Source organism: Talpa occidentalis, unplaced genomic scaffold (assembly GCF_014898055.3).
Source record: "Talpa occidentalis isolate TD23 unplaced genomic scaffold, MPIMG_talOcc4v2.1 talOcc4.17, whole genome shotgun sequence".
NCBI lineage: Eukaryota > Metazoa > Chordata > Mammalia > Eulipotyphla > Talpidae > Talpa > Talpa occidentalis.
The window spans coordinates 12,816,411-12,837,164 of NW_023601754.1; the positions used below are offsets into that span (position 1 = coordinate 12,816,411).

Here is a 20,754-nt window from a genome sequence, read left to right on the forward strand (position 1 = left end):
TGCTCTATTACCACTTCTAGAATCCTTTATCAGAGTGGATGTGAACGATACATTCAAATGTACCTTGTAAAAGTACCTTTCCGAGTCACAAGTCCCACAACCCATAACCAGGTAGGGTGATAATCAGGTCTTGGCTGCCGTGAGTTTCTAACCACTACTAGACTGGGTGCATGACCTACTGCTTTTACCCCTCAGGCCTGTCATCAGCTCATCTCAAGCCCATGAAATACTGGGGTTACTCATGCCATTTACAGACCAGAAAGTGGAGGCATAGAGAGTGGAGCTGTGGTCAAGGTGACATGGTGACGTGGCTGGTAGATGTCTGGGATTCCCGTCTTTGGAGCCCTAATTTCCTGAAATCTGCCCGCAACACTCAGAACACACATGCATACACACCCCAGGAACAGGCCAATTTACTGCTCTTTTAATTTGGAATTTAAGTTTTCTTTTTTTTTTTTAAGATTTTATTTTTGTGTAGATCTGGGGTGTAGACAAGAGCTGAGAGGGAAGGCGGGGAGGATTTAGCAGAAGCAGAGTGGGGAGCAGAACAGGTGGATCTACCGAAACATACTGCTGAGGGGAACAGCGGGCGAGACAGGAGAGGTCTGCTGCACCATGTGGGTTAGTTCCCTGGCTGTGGACTGAACCCAGGCCGCAAATGTGATAGCGCTGAGCCTTAACCCCTAGGCCACCTAGGAGGCCCCTGGAATTTAAGTTTTCTTAGGAGTATAAAAAAGTATCTTTCAGGGCCTCCCTGGTGGTGCAAGGGGTTGAGATGCAACCTATGAAGCTATCCGCAGCCACTGCAGCATCAGTTCTATCCCCAGCCAGGGAACTACCCACATTGCGCAGTAGTCCTCTCCTGACTCGTCCACTGCTCCCTTCAGTGGTGATTTCAGTCAATCAGCCTGTTCTGTTCCCCACTCTGTCTCTGATGAATCCTCTCACCCCCCACACTTCTGGCCTGTGCCCCAGTTCTTATATGCATAAATAAATAAATCTTTAAAAAAAAAAGTATCTTTTAGAGTCATCTTTGACAAAGCAAAAATGTAAAGAATTAGAGGTGGGGGCATTTCTGAAATCAACTTTAACTTTGGGGAGAGGCAAAGAATCCCTATTTCATACACATAATCTATAATAATATATTCTTCAGCTTTACTTTCTTCCAATAGGAATCCCATGAGGAGAGAGAAGGCAATCAGGAGGGTAGCACAAATGGAACAAGAACACAACTGCTCAGACTTGGCGTTCCACCACCGCTAGTGCACCTCCAGCTCTTGGTTATCCTGGGCAAGGTTGACTTCAGAAGGAGCCCTGCAGCCTCGCACTTCACTTCCAGGCTGGTCAGCCCCCCACTGTGGCCTGCCTGGACAGGCCTGAAGGTACTGGCATGGCTGGCATGCTTTGCCGCAGAATAAAGGTGACCAACGTCATCGTCTTCACCAGCCTCTCATAGGATCAACTTTAATTTTTTAATTTTTATTTTTTTCAAGGACAAACTTTCAAAAGTAAAGTGAATAAAACCACGTGAGATCAAGATACAAAGACAGAAATTCAATGTAGAAAAAAAGACCTTACTGGGAGACACCAGAATATTCCACAGACGCACAAGAAGCTCACATTGTAAACAGGACCAAGCTATTGATTTTCCTCATACATCAGGGTTTCATTTTGCTCAGCCTGAGATCTCGCTCAATTTCAAACTGCCTGTGATCCACTCGGTCCAGAAAAGCTTTCCGTTCAATGTACCTAGAAGAAAACAGGAAAAAAAAAATCTGTAAGCAGTGTCTAGCAAGAGAAAATACCCGGCTGCAGTGGCCTAAACCCAGGGGTAAACGGCTCCTCTTGGTCCCTGGGATCACCAGGTTACAACAAATGCAAACAAATCACCAAGCTGATGGCTCGCCTGACCACCCACGACTCAACAATATCCAAACCACTCACATTTGGTCTACATAAGGTTGTTTCTGGTTTGCATATGAAGGAAAATGAGAAGAAGGCAAAAACTTATCAAAAGGAAAGAACATTAGAGGCTTGGTGACAGGGAAATGTCACAGTTCTGTAACAAGGCTTGAGGGAAAAGAGGAAGATGTGGTGCTGGTCAAGCACAGGTCTCGATCCCAGCTCGCTTACAGGTTAGCTGGACCATGCTGGTCAAAGGACCAGCACCTCTGAGATTTTTCTCCATAGAAAAACAGTGAGGGGCCTCCCTGTGCTGCAAGGGGTTAAGATGCAGCATTAAGAAGCTATCCGCAGCCACTGCAGCACGAGTTCGATTCCCAGTCAAGGGGTGACCTACATGGCGCTGCAAGATGTCTCCTGTCTCTCCTGCTGCTCCCCTCAATAGCGTATCTGCCTGTTCTTCTCCCCACCCTGTCTCTGGTGAATCCGTCACTCCCTGAAACTCTGGCCTATACCCCAGTTCTTGTATGCATAAATAAATACATCTTTTTAAAAACAAAAAAAAAGGGGGCATCCCTTGGTGGCACAGCGGTTAAGCGCTGGGCTGCGAAGCTGTCCGCAGCCTCTGCAGGGCCGGTTTGCTCCCTGGCCGCCGGGCGAGGGTCCCACGTGGCGCGCAGACCTCCCCTGCCGCCCACTGCTCCTCTCAGCAGTGTACTTCGTCAATCTGCCTGCTCTGCTCTCCCCTCTGGCTCTGGTGAATTCTCTCACCCTCCTGCGCTTCTGACTGTACCCAGTGCTGGTATAAATAAACAAATAAATAAATCTTTTAAAAAAACAAAAAACAAGAAAAAGAAAACAGTGAGGCTTATTTCCTGGCTTTAGGGGTGGACTGAGTTGGCTGGAGGTGGGATTGTGAGGGGAAAGTGGGGAACTGTGGTGTGAAAAAAGGAAAGGGAATAAGGTAGTAAAAGCCCCCTCGGAGGGCTGCAGGGACAGTGAAGTGGGTGGAAGGCCATAAAGCACACACCTTAGTACTCAACTGTCCTGAGCTCTTTGCTTTCCTGCACCCTCCTCCTTGTCTTGGTGTCCTCCACCCATGTGGTGGAGGCTTCAGTGAGGATGACACAAGATTATCCCTCAATCCTTTCAGGGAAAGAGATCAAAAGTTTCTGTTACCCAGGGCCTCCCTGGTGGCGCAAGGGTTAAGACGCAACCTATGATGCAATCGGCAGCTAATGCAGCACGAGTTTGATTCCTGGCCAGGGAGCTAGCCACATGGCTCAGCAGACCTCTCCTGACATGCCCGCTGCTCCCCTCAGCAGTGTACTTCAATCTGCCTGTTCTGTTCCCCACTCTGTCTCTGGTGAATCCTCTCCCAGCCCCCCAGCACCTCTGGCCTGTACCCCAGCTCTTGTATGCATAAATAAATCTTAAAAAAAAAAATTAGTTTCTGCTACCCAAAGTCCCCTTAAAAGGTGGGTGCTCTACTCCCTAATGTGGAGCTAGGCTCAGCACAAAAGGCTTTCCCCAATCCTCCCAGGCAGGATGGGAAGGAAGCTCGGGACTGAGGCAGGCAGGCACTTGGGGGAGTACCCTGCTTAATGAGACACAGCTGCATTTTAATGCCCCCTTCTTGCCAGAAAGTGTGCTGAGATCTGCCTGGAGGAGGGGAGCTCTGCTGCTAATTAGTCTATTGAGAGAGAAAAATTGCCACTGAAAATGAGAGACATAATTGAATCTCTGCACTAATTTTTCTTTTGTTGCACTGTGGAAAATGTGCATCTGTCATTATAAGGTCGTTACATTTACAGTGAGAACGTCACCATGTTCAGTAACCTGCAGTCCTTCGCTGAGTGCAAGCCTCGCTTTCCTCCCAAGAGCATCCTGGGCAATGCAGTCCATCCTACTTGCTTTCATGCTAGGCCTGTGACCGCTGACCTTACAACAAGAGCCAATAAGAACATATGGGCTCCCGTTCAGAAGCCTCACTCCCTGGCATTCAGAAGCCTGACTCCCTGCGTGGCGGGGTAAGCCACATAATCTTAACAATTCTCAGTTTCCTAATGTGCAAGAAAACAGGAGACAAGGATGACCAACCCAAGTCTTGCGGAGAAGACTGAGTCAAACGGTGCCTATATAATGCCTAGCACAGAGCAGGTGCTCCATAAAATGGCAGCTACTGCCGTCACCATCACTTTAGGAAGCGGAGAGGACTTGTGGAGAAGACTGAGTCAAATGGTGCCTATATAATGCCTAGCACAGAGCAGGTGCCCCATAAAATGGCAGCTACTGCCATCATCATCACTTTAGGAAGCCAGTTGCTGCCAGGATCCTGAGGATAACTGATGGTCCATGCGACACAGCCACTTTTTTCTCTCTTTTTTAAAAAAGATTTACTTTTATTTATGTATGCATACAAGAATTGAGGTGTAGGCCAGAGGTGTGGGGAGTGAGAGGATTTACCAGAGACAGAGTGGGGAGCAGAACAGGCAGATCTAATGAAATACACTGCTGAGTGGAGTAGCAGGAGAAACAGGAGAGGTCTGCTGCACCATGTGCGTTAGCTTCCTGGCCAGGGATTGACCTCATGCGACAGTGGCTGGCGATAGATTGATAACGCTGAGACTTTAACCCCTTTGCCACCAGGAAGGCAGGGGACCTCCCTGGTGATTAGACGTTGATAAGGTGCGTCTAGTCGGGTCGGGTGGGGTGGGGTCAGGGTCCACAGCTGTGTCAAGCCTGCTAACACGAGGCCAGGATGGCTGGAAACTCAGCAGCAGGGCCTGCTAAAAGGTTTGACACAAGCCCCCAGGGCGAGAGTTCTCAGATTTAGCAAGTGAAAATATAGGATGTCAAGTTCATTTTGGATTTCAGAATCCCTCGCAGACAGGGAAGCCACACACGGTGGATACTGATAGAAAACAGGGGGGATGGTGGTGGGGAAGCAGATACATGACAGAATGCACTCACCTCCCACCAGAAACCCGATTCCCGAGGAGGAATTTAGGGCACCCCAGTGCTACCTGAGAGTGGGCCGGGACATGGAAGCCGAAGCCTGTGGCTCTGAGCATTTGTGGCCTTGAATTTCCTTTAAAGAGGAGGAGGTAGCACTTGAATTAGGATGCTCACTGAAGTTGCAGATTCCCGAAATTTGTGCTGTGTCTAGAGACCTCAAGACTATCAAGAATCAAGAGGTGAGGCTGGGTGTTAAACAGGCAGCTGCAAGCAGAGTTCAGGGTTAGGGAAAGCCCCTGGGCAGCAAAAAGGGGCACATGTGCAAAATGCAGCTAAATTCTCAAGGGACTCCAGACAAAGGCTATCAAAGCAGGTCTGGTGACTTCATGCCCCATTCACAGCCATCTGCAGCTGCTACCAGGATCCTTGTGATGCCTCTGGTTCTCTGCCAAGAGCTGGCCAGGAACAAAACTTCCATTGGACAGGGTTCCCCCACCATCAAGAGATAGAAAAGGCACCAAGGATGAGAGTGGCCCTTACATTTACTATTTCTGTGACTTTGGGTAAGACATGTTCTGTGTCTTTTATTTTTTCTCTGTAAAACAGGAATAAGAATTACAATACCCTCTGATGATAAAATAAAACTCAAAAGAAGTGCTTTGTAAACAATAAAAGTAAAAACAGCAGTGAGCGTTGTTACAGGGTTTTTGCTTCCCATTTCTGACTTGATTATCACCCCAAACTTCAGACAGCTGAAACAGACATCAGGAGACCGAATGTTGCAGAGAGAGGAAAGGTGCCTTGGGAAGGCATTCTCCTCCAAGGTGGGCCAAGTGGCCGGCCTACTTAAACCCAGCCTCAGGAAGTTTTCAGGCGCTCTAAGTGGTTACAGACCCGAACAGAACAGGCAATAGCCAAGTGCAATGGTACTTTCCTGCCTGTGTCCAGCCCCCTGAGGTCCCAGCCTGATTTAGCCTGGTCCACAGGGAAGGGGTGCGGGGTAGGGGCATCATCCCTCCCTGCTGCCACTGCTTTAAGTGGCCCACTTAAGAGATGGCTTTCTACTTTCATTAATGAAATATGCTAATAGCATCAAAACCTAAGGGACTTTCTAGCTTGTCCTTTCAGAACCAGGTTAGACACAACAGGCTTTGACACCTTTTTGATCTCAACCCAAATAACTGCCACCAATTTTCTTGAGATCCGGGCCAAGGGTAAGGGAGGGGAAAACGTAGGAAGAGAACAAGAAAGGGGTAGAAAAAATGTCAGTATCTGCTTCTGGAAATCTACACCGCAAGTGCAAAAACTGCCATCACCCTCTCAAGAAGTCAGAGGTCTCTGAATGCGGGAAGGCCCAGTGGGTGTGCTTATCTCCCAAAGCTCCATCACATGGTCATTCTGTGGCTGATGGCCCACAAGGGGCCTCCTGCCCACTAGCCAGAAAGAGGAAAAGCAGAGGGAGGTGCAGGGTTTGCACATGCACACAGCTGAGATGTCTCAGTGTTCTCGCTGCTCAGCTCCCTGAGTCGGTGCTCAGCACAGCACAGACACGAGAAGGAAAGCAAGTGAACTCCGGACACCAAAGCAACAGGCACTGAAGCACTTCGTGGAAGAAGGAGGCCCTGTGGTTGGTGTAAGGAGAGATGCATGGTTTGCCCTGAAATATGGCCCTAAAAAGAAGCTGTGCACACAGCACAGGCCTGTGCCCTCATTTTGCGGAAGATGATCTGACTTGCCAACATCTCCAGGCCCACGGGGAAAGGAGGAGATTTTAATTTTCTTCATCACTGGTTTCTTCTCATCTTACCTCAAGGTGTGCAGGTTCTGAAAGAACGATTCTTGGGGGTCACAGAGACAGATTCTTTAAAGAAAATGATTCTCTCCAGCCTCTCCGCCATGCCCCTCCAATGTGACTTCCAATCACTGAGCATCATAAGCTTCAGTATAATTGGCAGCTGCAGCCCTAGACAAGTCTGTCTCTCATTTCCTATGCATCAATCGCTTCCCCTAAGCCCGCAGGCCTCCTCTTCAGCAGTGCTTGAGAGGTACTGCTGATGCAAGTGGCTTACAGGACTGGGGAGGAAAGCAATGCTGAACACCCTGTCCTGACGCAGAATGCAGACGATGACCCTGAAAGGCTGGACCACGCCCAAGAAGTCCGGGGCTCAAGGGAAAAGCAGCAACTCTTTGCTTCTTTGCTGTGCAGATGATGTCACACAAAACAGTTGCTATGTGATTCTGCAGTTGACACGTGAATGGGAACTACAGGGATAGCTTGTTTGGGAGTTATTAGCAGAAAACTGGCATTTATGCTGTGAAACTAGTGACTTTTCTAGGAGGAAAGGAAAATGTGAAGAAAACTGGCCACCCAGACTTCAGTCCAGGGATTTCCCCAGTTTAAAACTCCAGAGAAGGAAGACACACCAGCGAGAGAGACTGGGAGAAGAGGTCCCCCAGCTGTATTTGGCCACCATTCCCGAAGAGTTGGCAGGAACACACCAGAATGGGATTTATTAATTTATTTTTAAAGATTTACTTTTATTTATTTATGCCTACAAGAGCAGGGGTGTCGGCCAGAGGTGGAAGGGGTGAGAGAATTCACCAGAGTCAGAGTGGGGAGCAGAACACGCAGATCCACTGAAATACACTGCTGAGTGGAGCAGTGGGTGAGACAGGAGAGGCCTGCTGTGCCATGTGGGTAGCTCTGCTCCCTGGCCAGGGATCGAACTCATGTTGCAGTGGCTGCCTATAGCTTCACAGTGCTTACACTTAACCCCCTGCACCACCAGGGAGGCCCCCAGAAAGGGATTTAAGGGTCCAGTGTACCCCTTGATTTAAAAATAAGATTCTTTGTGATTCTTGATACAGCAGCTCTGTACAGGGGTGGTCCTATGACTTAGGAAAATTCCCCACAGAATTTTCAAGCTTAGATTGGTGGAAACCAAAGCTATCGTCCCTTCCTGGGAGTAGGGGTTGGCTGGATAAAGCTGCAGGAGTTAGGAAAGGCAGCAGAGAGGAGCTTGGGGGTGGGCGCTGGAGAGGGCAGGTGAGAACAGCCAGAGACAGAGCGCAGAAGTCATCATATTTGCATTGGAAAATCAGATGTGTGGAATTATGGGGGCAGGGGGAGTCTCAGACGGAGGAGGGAAAAGCAGAGTGTAGAAGTTGCAAGTCAGTTATGTGATTTTCCTTTGCCTGAAAAGTTCTCACTGGGGAGATGTGTGCTTAAATCTTGTTTTCTCTTCCAGTCTGCATTTTATTAACTCTCCCTATTGTCAACACCGCCACTCCTTACTTTTATCTATTGACTCAAGCGGAGTGAACATTGTAAACCTCACATAATACTAACAGGAGCAATAAACACACACACTGGCTGTTCCTCTGCTGCCTTAGAGTATGAGGCAAACATGGAGAAGAGGAGGGCGACGTGCATGACTAGGGCTGAGTCAGAGTGGGCGGTCTGGGGCAAGCGTCAGAGGCCTTCTCTAGAAAACAATGACTCTGGCCTGCACTTTATCCTGGGCCCTCCCAGATGGCTGCGGTGCTTCCGACCATGACATTCCATCTTTGACAGACTGACCGAGAGGTCTGGGAGTTAAATAAGCTCATCAAGTCATTAAATTTTTTTTTAATATATTGGTCAAATTTCAGGTTCATTCAAATAACCTTGAAGCCTAATTTACAAACATGACCTGTTGACTCCCCAAATAAATCCCTCATCTGTCTTTATCATAACTTAGCTTAAAAACAACCTGAATGATTACCACTTAATTCAGGCCTTTATGTGACAGGCACTCTACAAAGTGCTTTTCTGCATGTTATATGTATGTATTAATATATATCACACACATTACCTCACGAGGTCCTCACATCCACTCTGTGGGGGTATCATTATTCCAAGGTGACAAAGCTGAGCCTCCCAAGTGGCCAGCGTGCTGGAGGGAGAACCCTTACTGGTGAGGGGTAGGCGATGAGCACCCCAGGGCATTCCGATGGGTCACGTACTTCCTTTCACTGCCAGGGGCGAGGAACACTAACCTTGAGTCAAGGACCTATTTGTGTAGTAACTTTCTGTTCCTTAGCTCCATCCGAGGTTCCTAAGGACTCAATGAACACTGCTTCCTTCTTGATTTCACTGACTACATAGCTTGTGGATCTCCTCTCTGAATTCTAAAGTGAAGAAGAGGTGGTGCGAGTAAGGGCCTGTGTGCTGAGAGCTGGTGTGTCATACAGGTTGAAGCCAAGAGTGAAGCTCCACTTTGGGTCATAATGACATAAGACAGAAAAATCCCAAGATAAAGCACACCACCTAGGCGCTCTGCTGGCAAAGCAGTCTGGCTTCTCAGAGGCCAAATAATTCAGGCCAAGAGTGACACAGTGAGCTAGATGAGACCACAAGAATAAAGGTGACTTTGAGTTCACGGGAGCGGTAAATCAGCTTGGCAGACGTGACTGTCACCCCAGAGAAATGCTCACACGTCCTTCTTTCCCTTACCCTCTGTGGCTTTCTCACCCACAGGACCTGTCCTACATTAGAACCGAGTTTCACTGACAAACTGAAGTACTCACAGTCTTTATTCACCATGAAATGCTCCTGTGGTTTAAACTCAGGTGTCTGTCTGTTCTCAAGTTCTTAGGAGGGTCACAGGAATACAATCTACTCCTACTTACCCTTCTTTCCCTCGATTATGGATGGCCAGTTCTTCACCAATGCCTTCTTCCTCCTTGAAGCTCTCCCAATCCAATTTAGACTTCTCCAGGGTGCTCATCTTCTGCTTCTTAGCTCCAATTTTCCCCAGAAGGTTGCTCATGCCACTTGATCTTTTTAACCTAGGAAAGCGAAAACAGGAGACATGTCGCATGTAAAAACTATGATCTCTTGATCAATGGTTTTTCTGATTGGCAGGATTACAGATATTTATCTTAATGGGAGCTAATGTTCCTATCTGGGGCACTTCCTGTCTGGTGTGGTATACACTGTGAGCAGATCAGAATTCTACTGCTTAACATCTCTGCCCGCTCTAAGGACCCGGGGTTAGGAAATCCTGAAGGTGTCTGTATGCCCAGTATGGCAGGTCTTGGCTTGCAAGAAGTGAGAAGAGCAGCATGATTCAGACACAGCTTTGGGATCACATGCCTACGTTCAAATTCCAGCTCTATATGAGTGACTTCAGGCTAGTTATTTAACTACACATGCCTCAGTTTCCTAGCCTACAAAGTGAATACCTACTCACAGGGCTTCTATGTATATCTTCTATGTCAAATGCTTAAAAGAGCACACTGTCATCATTTGTGCACTAATGCCCCAGGGAATTCTTTTAAGAGAAAGAGAAGATTCTAGGACTGATGAGTAAGAAGTCACAGTATCTTAAAAGGATTTCAAAATCAGTTTCCTTTCAACTCCTGTGAGTCAGGACCCTGGTTTTTCCCAGGAGGTGGTGAATATCCCTCAGCCCGAAACCAGGGATATATATACCGCTTGTGTTCTATCTGCTGGTGATGCTATCAAGAACTGTGGGAAAAACCCCATATACCCAAGTTCACAAGTCTTGGCAGGTCAAATGTTTCCAGTCAATGTTAAATAGTAGAGACAAATAAGAAAAGGAGAGCACAACTAGTTGGTAAGAAGTGGGTACTAGGGGAAGGAACATGGCTTTAAGACTCTTTATGTCTAGTAACTAGCACATGGGAACTGGAGGTTATTTTATGTTTACTAAGATATGCAGGAGAGTGAAACCATTCAAAAACAGTGAATATCACAGGCCTGCTGATAATATCAATAATAATACCTTTCACTTGCACAGATGCTGGTTTTCCAACTGTTCTCAGAGCCATTTGCTCATCTTATTATTGCCTGTCAGAGAGCACCCATCAGTCTGAGTTGGAGGGAGAGGCTTCCAGAAGATCTGGTGTCACAGGCCCCACTCTGAAACACCATGCCCCTGCAGCACAGTGTCAATGGAAGATGGCCCACCACCTCTACTCTGGATTGGCTGAGGCGGGTGGCTACAATGAACACCAGACTCCTGGGCTGAACAATCACTCTCCTTACTCTCATTCTATTCATGTTGGTCGGGAGGATGTGAGCTTCCCTCTAGCAGTTGTATCCTACTACATGCTGAGCTTAAGATTTACTTGGAATAAGCTGGGCAGGCGCCATCCTTCTCATTTTGAGTTGAATAAACAAACACAGTCCAGAGGGTTAAATGATACAACAAAGGTCAAACTAATAGAAAATTCCGATCAAGGGCAAAAGGAGGTCTCTTTGAATGCCAGTGCAGTGCCTTGTGCTGTCTCACCTCTGAAATAAGATATTTGAGCTATTTTTCTGACAGCTATTTTACTTCCCAATTTGTTGAAGAAGACTCCAAATGGTTCTTAGGAGCTTTCAATTACATCTTCTAAAAATTCTTTCCCGGATAACTGAATCCCCACTACAATTTCTCCATCAGTGCGTATGTGCGTGCACATGCACACACAATTGTACTAGGAGCAGAGTATGGGAGGGACGTGGAAACCTAAGATGTCTCAAATCTTTTCACCTCTTACCTCCTGCACTGCCACTGCTCTGGTTCTCATATTATCTCTCTCACTTGAATAACACAGCAGCCTCTTGCCAGCCTCCATGACTGTTGTGTTCCACCCTTAGTCACCTGTCCCACTCTGGCATCAAGCCTACAAGCTGTCATTGAAGTGAGTTTTCAGAAACATGTGTCTTTCTGCTTAAGTGTGTTTCCCTGATGCCAACTGCTCTTTTACAATAATGTCTAAATTCTTTAACTGGCAACATTCTTCCTGAGATTATTTTCCCACACTGACCCTTACATTCTATGCTCTAACCACACAGTACCAAATCTGCAGTTCACCTCAACCTGCTCTCTTCTTGTCTCTGGATTAGATGCCTTCTGATGGCACCCCTACTGTACCTCAGTTCTTTTCCTATCAAAGCAGCAATCCTTGGCCTCCCTGGTGGCGCAAGAGGTGAAGCACAGCACTACGAAGTTATTCGCAGCCATTGCAGCACGAGTTCGATCCCTGGCTGACCAGAAAGCTGACCCACATGGCAGAGCAGAACTCTGTCTCGCCCACTGCTCCCACTCAGCAGTGTATTTCAGTAGATCTGCCTGTTCTGCTCCCCACTTTTTCTGGTAAATCCTCTCATCCCCCACCCCCGCACCTCTGGCCTATACACCAGTTCTTGTATGCATAAATAAATAAATCTTTGGGGAAAAAAAAGCAGCAATCGATTTTTGGGCATTTGGGTTGTTTCCAAAGCTTAGCTATTGTAAATAGTGCTGCTATAAACATAGGGGTGGCAGGTGCTCTTTTGAATTAATGTTTCTGTGTCATTTGGGTCAATACCTAGGAGTGGAATTGCTGGATCATATGGAAGCTCTATCTTTAGTAGGTTGAGGATCTCCACACAGCTTTCCATAGTGGTTGGACCAGTTTGCACTCCCACCAGCAGTGCAGGAGAGTTCCTCTTTCTCCACATCCTTGCCAACATTTGTTGTTGCTAGTTTTTTTAATACGTGCCATTCTCACTGGTATGAGATAGTATCTCTGACTGGATCAAGAAGATGTGGTATATATGCACAATGGAATATTACTCAGCAATCAAAAAAGATAAACTCATGCCATTTGTAGCAACATGGATGGAGCTGGAAGGGATCATGCTCAGCAAAATAAGCCAGAAAGAAAAAGAAAAATACCAGATGGTCTCACTCATAGCAGGAATTTAGAAAATATAAATAAATGACCAGGAAAAAGACCATCTATGACAAAGAAAAAATCAAAATCAACAAGCAACTATAAATTAGAGACAAACTACAGAGGAGGGGGCAGGGAGAGGAATGATTAGGGTCAAAATAAGGGGGGGGCAATTATATGGGGAATATAACCAAAATGAAAATGCATACATTGTGCAAAAATGAAAAATGATGTAAGAATTATATAAAATATATTTTTTTAAAAAAGCAGCAATCCTTTCAGATGCTTAAGGACTATAATTTCAGCTGCCACCGCCCTAGTCAGTTCTGAGCAAGATCAGAGTCACTGCTGACGTCCCACCAAAATCATAAACCTGCAGGCTTTCCATTTCTGGCTGCAGGGCCTACTTTGGCCCTGCCTGCATGTCTCATGGTAGAGCTTACACACCCTCATGGGTGGCAGGTCAGTGGCCCAGCCTCCTGTCTTCACTAAGGCAATTCTGGGAGGTTATCTGATTGCTCCTTAGAAGTTCTGGTGGCGGGCCTCCCCTCGTGGCGCAGCGGTTGAGCGCTGGGCTGTGAGGCTGCCCGCAGCCTCTGCAGCGCAGGTTCATTCCCTGGCCACCAGCGAGGGTCCCCCCCCCCCCCACACACACACACAAAAGTTCTGGTGGCATCGAGCCCTTGTGGCCTTGGAGACGCACTCTTGTTTGGCCGCTCCCCCACTCCCTGTGTTACTGTTCCTATCCCTCATTCCTGGTTCCTGGAATGACCTCCCAAATAAACTGTATCTGTATTCAAAACCTTATCCCAGGGTCTGCTCTGAGTGGAATCTACCACTTTTAGGAGAAAATATATTTCCCTTGTGCATGCTTTCTCTCTCTGCAGTTATTTAAATCCCTGGGGTCTCCAAATCTCTCTTCAGCACAACAATGTCCCCTAGGCCACAGGACCAACAGTGGGAGAGAAGTGGATGTTTAGAAGATAAAAGGTGCTCGGAACATGTTTCAATTGGGGATTTATTAGTGGAAACATTTCTAGTTGTGTTCGCCTCAATATCACAATATTGCAGGGTTTCCTATTTTGCCTGGGTGGCACCAGAGGCTGTGCCCGCCATCTCTCCCCACCGCTGCTCTGATGCTAGTCCCTGACTGACCTGTCTTTAACAAATCACTTTGTTAAGTCTATGAGAAAATGACATTTTGCTGCACAGCAGTGAAGAGGGTTCCATAAAAGAAAAAAAAACCCACAATCCTCCTTTGATTTGTTCACCATTAAACATCAGCAAAGTGTCACCTGCTTTTAGGCTTTTGAGGGAAAGCTTCCAGTTCTGCCCTTACTACATCATTAATATGGTGTATGATTTCCTAATCTCATAGTTTCTATAGAAAAATTACATTTTATTTGAGGCTAAATCAAGGTGAATGACACATTTATAGTAGTAGCCAAAACATGCAGAAACTCATCATATTCGAAAGACTGGCAGTTTCTTCCTGGAAGCTGGCATGTGGGTCCCTGCAGGCTTTGCAGCTCTCATATCCAATTCCTGCCTTGACATGGAGCTTTAGTGGCATAATCCTGGTGTCATTCCATCCCTGCTTTTAGGAAAGCAGATATAGTATGACCCTGGCCTGCTTTTTGCTGTTATGGTTCACCCATCAGACTCTCAAGAAAGTTGAGTTGGGAAGGAATGAGCTCTGGACAGGGGCTGCTGAGTATGCTGTGAGGCTAGCCTCTCCAAGTGCTGGGAATGGCTAGAAGGGGGTAAATGAGCAGTGGTATTCTGCAGGCATTTGGCAGCTGGGTATACTGGAAAGCTGTGGAAAGGGGGAGGTCAGAATGCCCTTGGAGAGCTCTCTGCTGTCAGCAGGAACCAGGGAAGTTTCAGGTACCACATCAACAGAACCACTAATTTTTCTTTGTTCTGGAACCTAAGCCATAAGGGCATGGCCTGCCAGGAAGTGGACTTTGAGAGACTCCCTTGCCCCCGCTGTGAATTTTCTGGTGTTGGTGCTAAAGTGTGCTGATCTGTGTCACAGCAGACTACAGTACTTCATTTGGGTGAATCCTTATCTACCTGCTACAAGTCCATGTTCAAAAAAAAGCACTGCACACTTCTCAGTGATGGATTACATCCAGTATATTATACTCAGAAGTGGCCACAACATTGCTGTCAAGATATTTTCAATATAATAACGATGCTTCGGTCATATCCTCCTGAATGTCACACTACTGCACTGACCTCACAGATGTAATTCCATGCAGATACTAACCCTGTCTGAGGAGCAGGCCTTCGCGCTCTTCAGCCAGCTTCCAAGCCACAGGAGCACGGCTGGATGCAGTAGGCATGCTGGCAAAGGAGACTCTTACCAAGCATTTCTTTCTTGCGTGCTCTGTATGGTTATCCATCAACAGCAATTACCTTCAATTCCCTTCCCATCACACTGGGCCCAATGACTCATCCCAACACCAGACATCAGCCAAGACCGCACACAAAAAAGACAGAGAAACTCAAAAACGTAGAAAGAACAAAAAAGTTAAAATGGCAAGTCATCTTTTCCTCCTTTCTGAATTCAAAGTTTACAATGATATTTACTAATTCTTATTCTGCTAGTCTCTTTAGACCAAGAGATGTAGTATTTTTTAAAAGAGGCTTGTTTTATTTATTTATTTATTTTAAGATTTGTTTTTATTTATGCAAGAAGTGGGGTACAGGTCAGAGGCGCAGGAAGGTGAGGGAATTCACCAGAGAGTAGGGAGCAGAACAGGCAGACGGATCAAAGACACTGCTGAGGGGAGCAGCGGGCGAGGCAGGAGAGGTCTGCCATGCATGTGGGTTTCTCCGTGGCTGGCTGGGGATCGAACCCACACTGCAGAGGCTGCGGACAGCTTCACAGCACAGCGTTCAAACTGCTGCACCACCGGGGAAGCCCAAGAAATGTAATTTTAACAAATGTCACCGCAATTAAATGATAAACTCCAGGGACTCCCCAGTGGCAGAGGCGGTTGAGCGCCATACTGTGAAGCTATCTGCAGCCTCTACTGCGTGGGTTCGATCCCAGTCAGCTGGCGAGGGTCCCACATGATGCAGCAGACCTCTCCTGTCTCGCCCGCTACTCCCCTCAGCAGTGTATTTCATCAGTCTGCCTGTTCTGTTCCCTGCTCTGTCTCTGGTAAATCTTCTCACCCTCCCATGCATCTGGCCTGTACCCCAGTTCTTGTATAAATAAATAAATCTTTTTTTTTTTTAAAGATAAACTCCATCCTGTTGAGTCTGTGATAAGATACAGAGTAACTTGTTTACTCTGCTGCATTGCCATGCAGGCACTGATTCACCCAACAGATTTTCTAATGAATGCACTGCTCTGACTCCCCCACTCCCCTCTCAGTAACACTCTGGATTCTGCTGTTTACTGAGAAGTGGTCCTGGAAGGGAGCTGTGAAAGGAAACTCTGCAGCAGAAATAGGAAGGTTGGTAGGACACACTAGTTGGTTGTGAAGGAAAGTGGGAACATCTTTCCTCATGATCTTTAAAATCAGTCTCAGGCACCCAGCAGTTACCAAGCTGTTGAATTTTAGGTATAGGAATGAATTTGGAGGATTCACCCAACAGAAATTACTGAGAGCTCACTGAGTATCCAACACTGCTTGGAAGTGGGGACATAAAAACATATAAAATGTAATCTTATGTAACTACACACAATGAGAGCACTAAAGAGGGAAGAGCTGGGAAGCTGTTTATGCAACCTTCTTATTTTATAGATGACTCAACTGAAGTTCAAGAAAGTTAACAAAACTGCCTGGGTTCATACTGGGAGACTCAGGACTGGTGCTAGGTGATTTTGATAGCCCATCTGCTCCACCTTGCTGATGCCAGAATTAGGGGATGGATACCCCTTGGGGATCCTTGCCATACTCTAATTTCTATCATCATTCACTTGGAGGAAGGGGATACTCTTAATTTCCCCATTGCCCTGGAGCTCACCATACACAGGGCCCATGTCTTACTCATTCCTGACTCACTTAGAGTGTAGCACAAAGCCTTGCCCATGGTACGTGATCACTGCAAGTTTAATGAACTAAGAATCCTTGGGCTTCGACAACGGCATTATCCAAATGAATTTTTCCTCTTCACAAAAAGATTCAATACTACATTTGAGATACCAGACCAGAAATGGTAGATTCAAAAGTGGAACAGAAAAAAAAAAAAAAAAAAAAGTGGAACAGCAAGGATAATGCTGACACACACACGGAAGCGCTAATAACCTTTACTTAGAACTTCAACACACAGGGTCTGGCTCAAGTCTATGCCTTCCGTCTCATAACCTGGTAACCACTAAAATGCATATTATTTGGAACAAAGATTCTTTGGCAGAGATAAACAGTTTCCTTAGTATTTGTCATGTGCTTACAAGTCAGGAGTTGACTTTTTTTAAAAAAATTATTTATTTATACAAGAACTGGGGTACAGGTCAGAGGCGCGACAGGGTGAGAGAATCCACCAGAGACAGAGCGGGGAGCAGAACAGGCAGACGGACCAAAGACATTGCTGAGGGGATCAGTGGGCGAGGCAGGAGAAGTCTGCTGTGCCTTGTGGGATTCTCGCCGGCCAGCCGGGAATCAAACCCATGCTGCAGAGGCTGCGGACAGCTTCACAGCGCGGCGCTCAACCCGCTGCGCCACCGGGGAGGCTCAGGAGTTGACTTTCTGAAGCTTCCATATGGACTATTTTCCAGAGCCATACAAAGGTCTGGAACTGGCATGATATTCTGAGAAACACAAAGGATGTTTATGATAATTCTTCAGTGAGTCCTGTCTGCTTGGACTCACTGTTCCTTTTCAGATCTTCTTTGGTTTTAGCTTAGCTGACATCTTTATTTTGTTTGTTTTTAAAGATTTATTTGTTTATGCATACAAGAACTGGGGTATAGGCCAGAGGTGTGTGTGTGTGGGGGGGGTGAAAGTGGGGAACAGAACAGGCAGACTGAATGAAATCCACTGCTGATGGGAGCAGTGGGCAAAACAGGAGAGGTCTGCTGTGCCATGTGGGTAGCTCCCTGGCTGGGGATGAAACTCTTGCTGCAGTGGCTGAGGATAGCTTCATAGGTTGTGTCTTAACTCCTTGAGCCACCAGGGAGGCCCCTTAGCTGACGTGTTTAAGAATGAAGAACAAAGTCCAAATCCCTTGATGAAGTTTCTAAGTTTCTAAGAAATGTGCCCAAAGGCCAGGCCATGCAGGGAAATGGACTAGCAGTCAGGATTATATTAAGAAGAGAGTTTAAAGCCCATTTACTTCCCAAGATTGTGCTGACAGTATTCTATGGGACCTCAGGCTCAGAAATGTGAAGAGCCGGAAGATAAGAAGTTCCAAATGATCTTAAACACTTTGTGGCCTGAAAAATTGTCAGTTCTCTTCAATCTATTATTGATGTTGATAAAGTGCCAGCAAAAAAAGGTGGGCTCAATGCTGGCAAACAGCAGCAGCTTCACAGTTGTGATACAAATAGAAAATGATCAGCTAGTTGGTTCTACTGCTCTTATGCTAATCTGAGAATGAAGGGCACTTACATTTGCCTGATTTGACTTCAGCTGCTTTACATCTTTTTTTTTTTTTTTTTAAAGATTTATTTATTTATTTATACAAGCACTGGGTACAGTCAGAAGCGCGGGAGGGTGAGAGAATTCACCAGAGCCGGAGTGGGGAGCAGAGCAGGCAGAAGGACCGAAGTATACTGCTGAGGGGAGCAGCGGGTGGCAGGAGAGGTCTGCGCGCCATGTGGGACCCTCCTCTGGTGGCAGGGGAGCAGCCAGGGATTGAACCAGCACTGCAGAGGCTGTGGGCAGCTTCACAGCCCAGCGTTCAACCACTGCGCCACCAGGGGAGGCCCTGCTTTACATCTTTATAACAAATCTAGGAAACATACTTGAGAATTCTTTTGGCAAAGCCCTGAAACACAATACATTGAAACAGTATATTTCCTGGAGCCCTTTCCAACCCTTCCTTCCATATCTGTTAGGCATAGAGGTCTGATTTAGCGTGCTCCACCCCTTCAACTGACGCAGGATGGAATCACTATTCTAGCTGATTTGGTTCTATTTAAATGAGAGCTTTTCCTAGAGGAGACACATTATCCATTCATAGTCAATAAGACGTGAACTGTTCTCCCCCAAAGCAGAGCTTCTCTAAATGCAGACTCCTGGCCTCTGCTGGGATCATTCATTTTGAGACAAGTAGCTGGGGTGAAGGGCTTACAAATGATACTGAAATGGACTTCTTATTTGGGACAAGCTAATTGTTCTGCTGGGCAGTATGTTACTAGCATTATACTCCAAGAGAAAGTTAATGTCCTTTTTCTCTGTGAAGAATAGTCTTCTACTGGTCTATTGTTCTGCTAAAACCAGGCAGCTCAGTGGGCTTGGGTCCCTTGCCACAAAGGGTAATTGTTGTTTTTTATTGTTGTTTGTTTTATTAATCTGAGTAGTTCAGACCTTTCAGAGAGGGTGTTAAGTTAGACAGGCATTAGGAAAGAATAGGGCCTTTTCCATGCCCTACTGTGGTGCAAACAAGGCATCTGTAATGCCTGGTTCACATATATAATGCAGAGAGAAATGCTGCTTGAAGATGCAAGGGCTTCTATTACCATTTGGCCATGTAAATTTTTTTTTGAAGATTTATTTATTTCTGCGTAGAACTGTGTAAGCCAGAAGTGTGTGCATGAGAAAGAGAGCAAGCGAGAAAGAGGGAAGGAGAGAGAGCGAGCGAGCGAGCGAGAGAGGATTCAACAGAGACAGAGTGAGGGGTGCAGAATGGGCAGATTTACTACTGAGAGGAGCCTCCCAGCTGGTGAGACAGGAGAGGTCTGATGCACCACATGTGGGTTAGTTCCCTGGGCAGGGACTGAACTCAGCCATGGTGGTGACAGCACTAAGACTTAACCCCCAGGCCACCAGGGAGGCCCTGGACATGTACATTTTAAGGTATCTGAACGTGCCTTCCACTCCTGCTTCTGAGGGGTAGAACATGATGGCATGCAGCAGTGCAACGCCAATATCTGGTGGGAAATTTCCCCAACTTTCTGGTGTGAAAAATGTCAAACTGGCAGAAAAGCTGAAAGCAGAGAACCACCATCATCTGAGTATTTTTCACTTACATCTATTGACTGTTAACATTTTGCTACATTTGCTTCTACATTTGCTTTCTCTCTGTGTAAATCTTCTTTCTTGAGGGGTAGGGAACTATTTTTAAATTAGTTGTAGTTATGCCACTTTACCTCTAGATACTTTAGCATGCATCTCCCAAGGACACTCTCCTACATAAATACAACACACATTATACCCAAGAAACCTAACATTGACATAATAATGCAGCCGAATAAAAACTCCACATTCAAACTTCCCTCAAAGCCTCCCCAAATGTCCTTGACCACTGTGCTCTACTCCCTGACATCCGGCACTAAATTCCTTTCGTCTCCTCTAATCTTGTCATTAGCAGTCTCCCACTTTGTGTTTTGTTTTACTTTTGGTCTTTGATGTCACTCCCAAGTTTTCCACAGATCAGATTGGTTGTATTATAGAATACTGCCACTTGGGAATGTCTTTTTCTTCTACCAAGCATATGCTACATAGACGAGGTTGGTACTTCTCACTATACATTTATTGGGGGCACAGAGTGTCAGGTCAGGACCCCTGATTCTAAGAGTGGACCCTTGGGCTAGATGGTGACTGCCAGAGTTCTCATCTGTAAAGGTATATTCTCCTCTCTTTGACTGTAATTAATGGGTAGTATGTACTTTCAGGAAATTCAGGATATTCTGCTGTTTATTTTTGGTGCCTTACTGTGCCTTTGCTGTGGCCAAGGCATTGAATGACAATTATTCAGAAGCCCTCTCCCCACCTCCTCAGGATCATATAAAGCTGTGGCTGTATGATAATCTCTAAAAATGAAAGAGCAGCAACTAGAGAAAAGGCAGATGGCCATGGGAGGATCAGCAGAATGCTAGTGGACAGGCGGGAAGGGGCAGGGGTCTGCTATGTGGGAAGGGGTAAGTGACATGAAATCAGCAGCAAGAAAGACCTTTTTGGCCTGCCCACCAGTCCTCTAGGAAATGATACTTCTGAATTTCCTTCTCCTTTATCCCATTCCCATGTGGTTTCATCTCATTCCCTGGGAAAAAGATAATGCCAC

At 46.3% G+C, this 20,754-nt stretch overlaps 1 protein-coding gene across 1 annotated transcript in view; it reads right to left on the bottom strand.

Moving 5' to 3' along the window:
* Nucleotides 1-1,408: 1,408 nt before the first annotated feature.
* Nucleotides 1,409-20,754, bottom strand: part of CFDP1 (craniofacial development protein 1) — a 103,298-nt gene continuing 83,952 nt past the window's right edge. The window contains exons 6-7 of the mRNA XM_037516162.2: nucleotides 9,532-9,690; nucleotides 1,409-1,749 (exon numbers count right to left, since the gene is read on the bottom strand). Coding sequence (XP_037372059.1) covers nucleotides 1,659-1,749; nucleotides 9,532-9,690 — 250 coding nt within the window. The 3' untranslated portion in view covers nucleotides 1,409-1,658. The remainder of the gene's footprint in view (nucleotides 1,750-9,531; nucleotides 9,691-20,754) is intronic.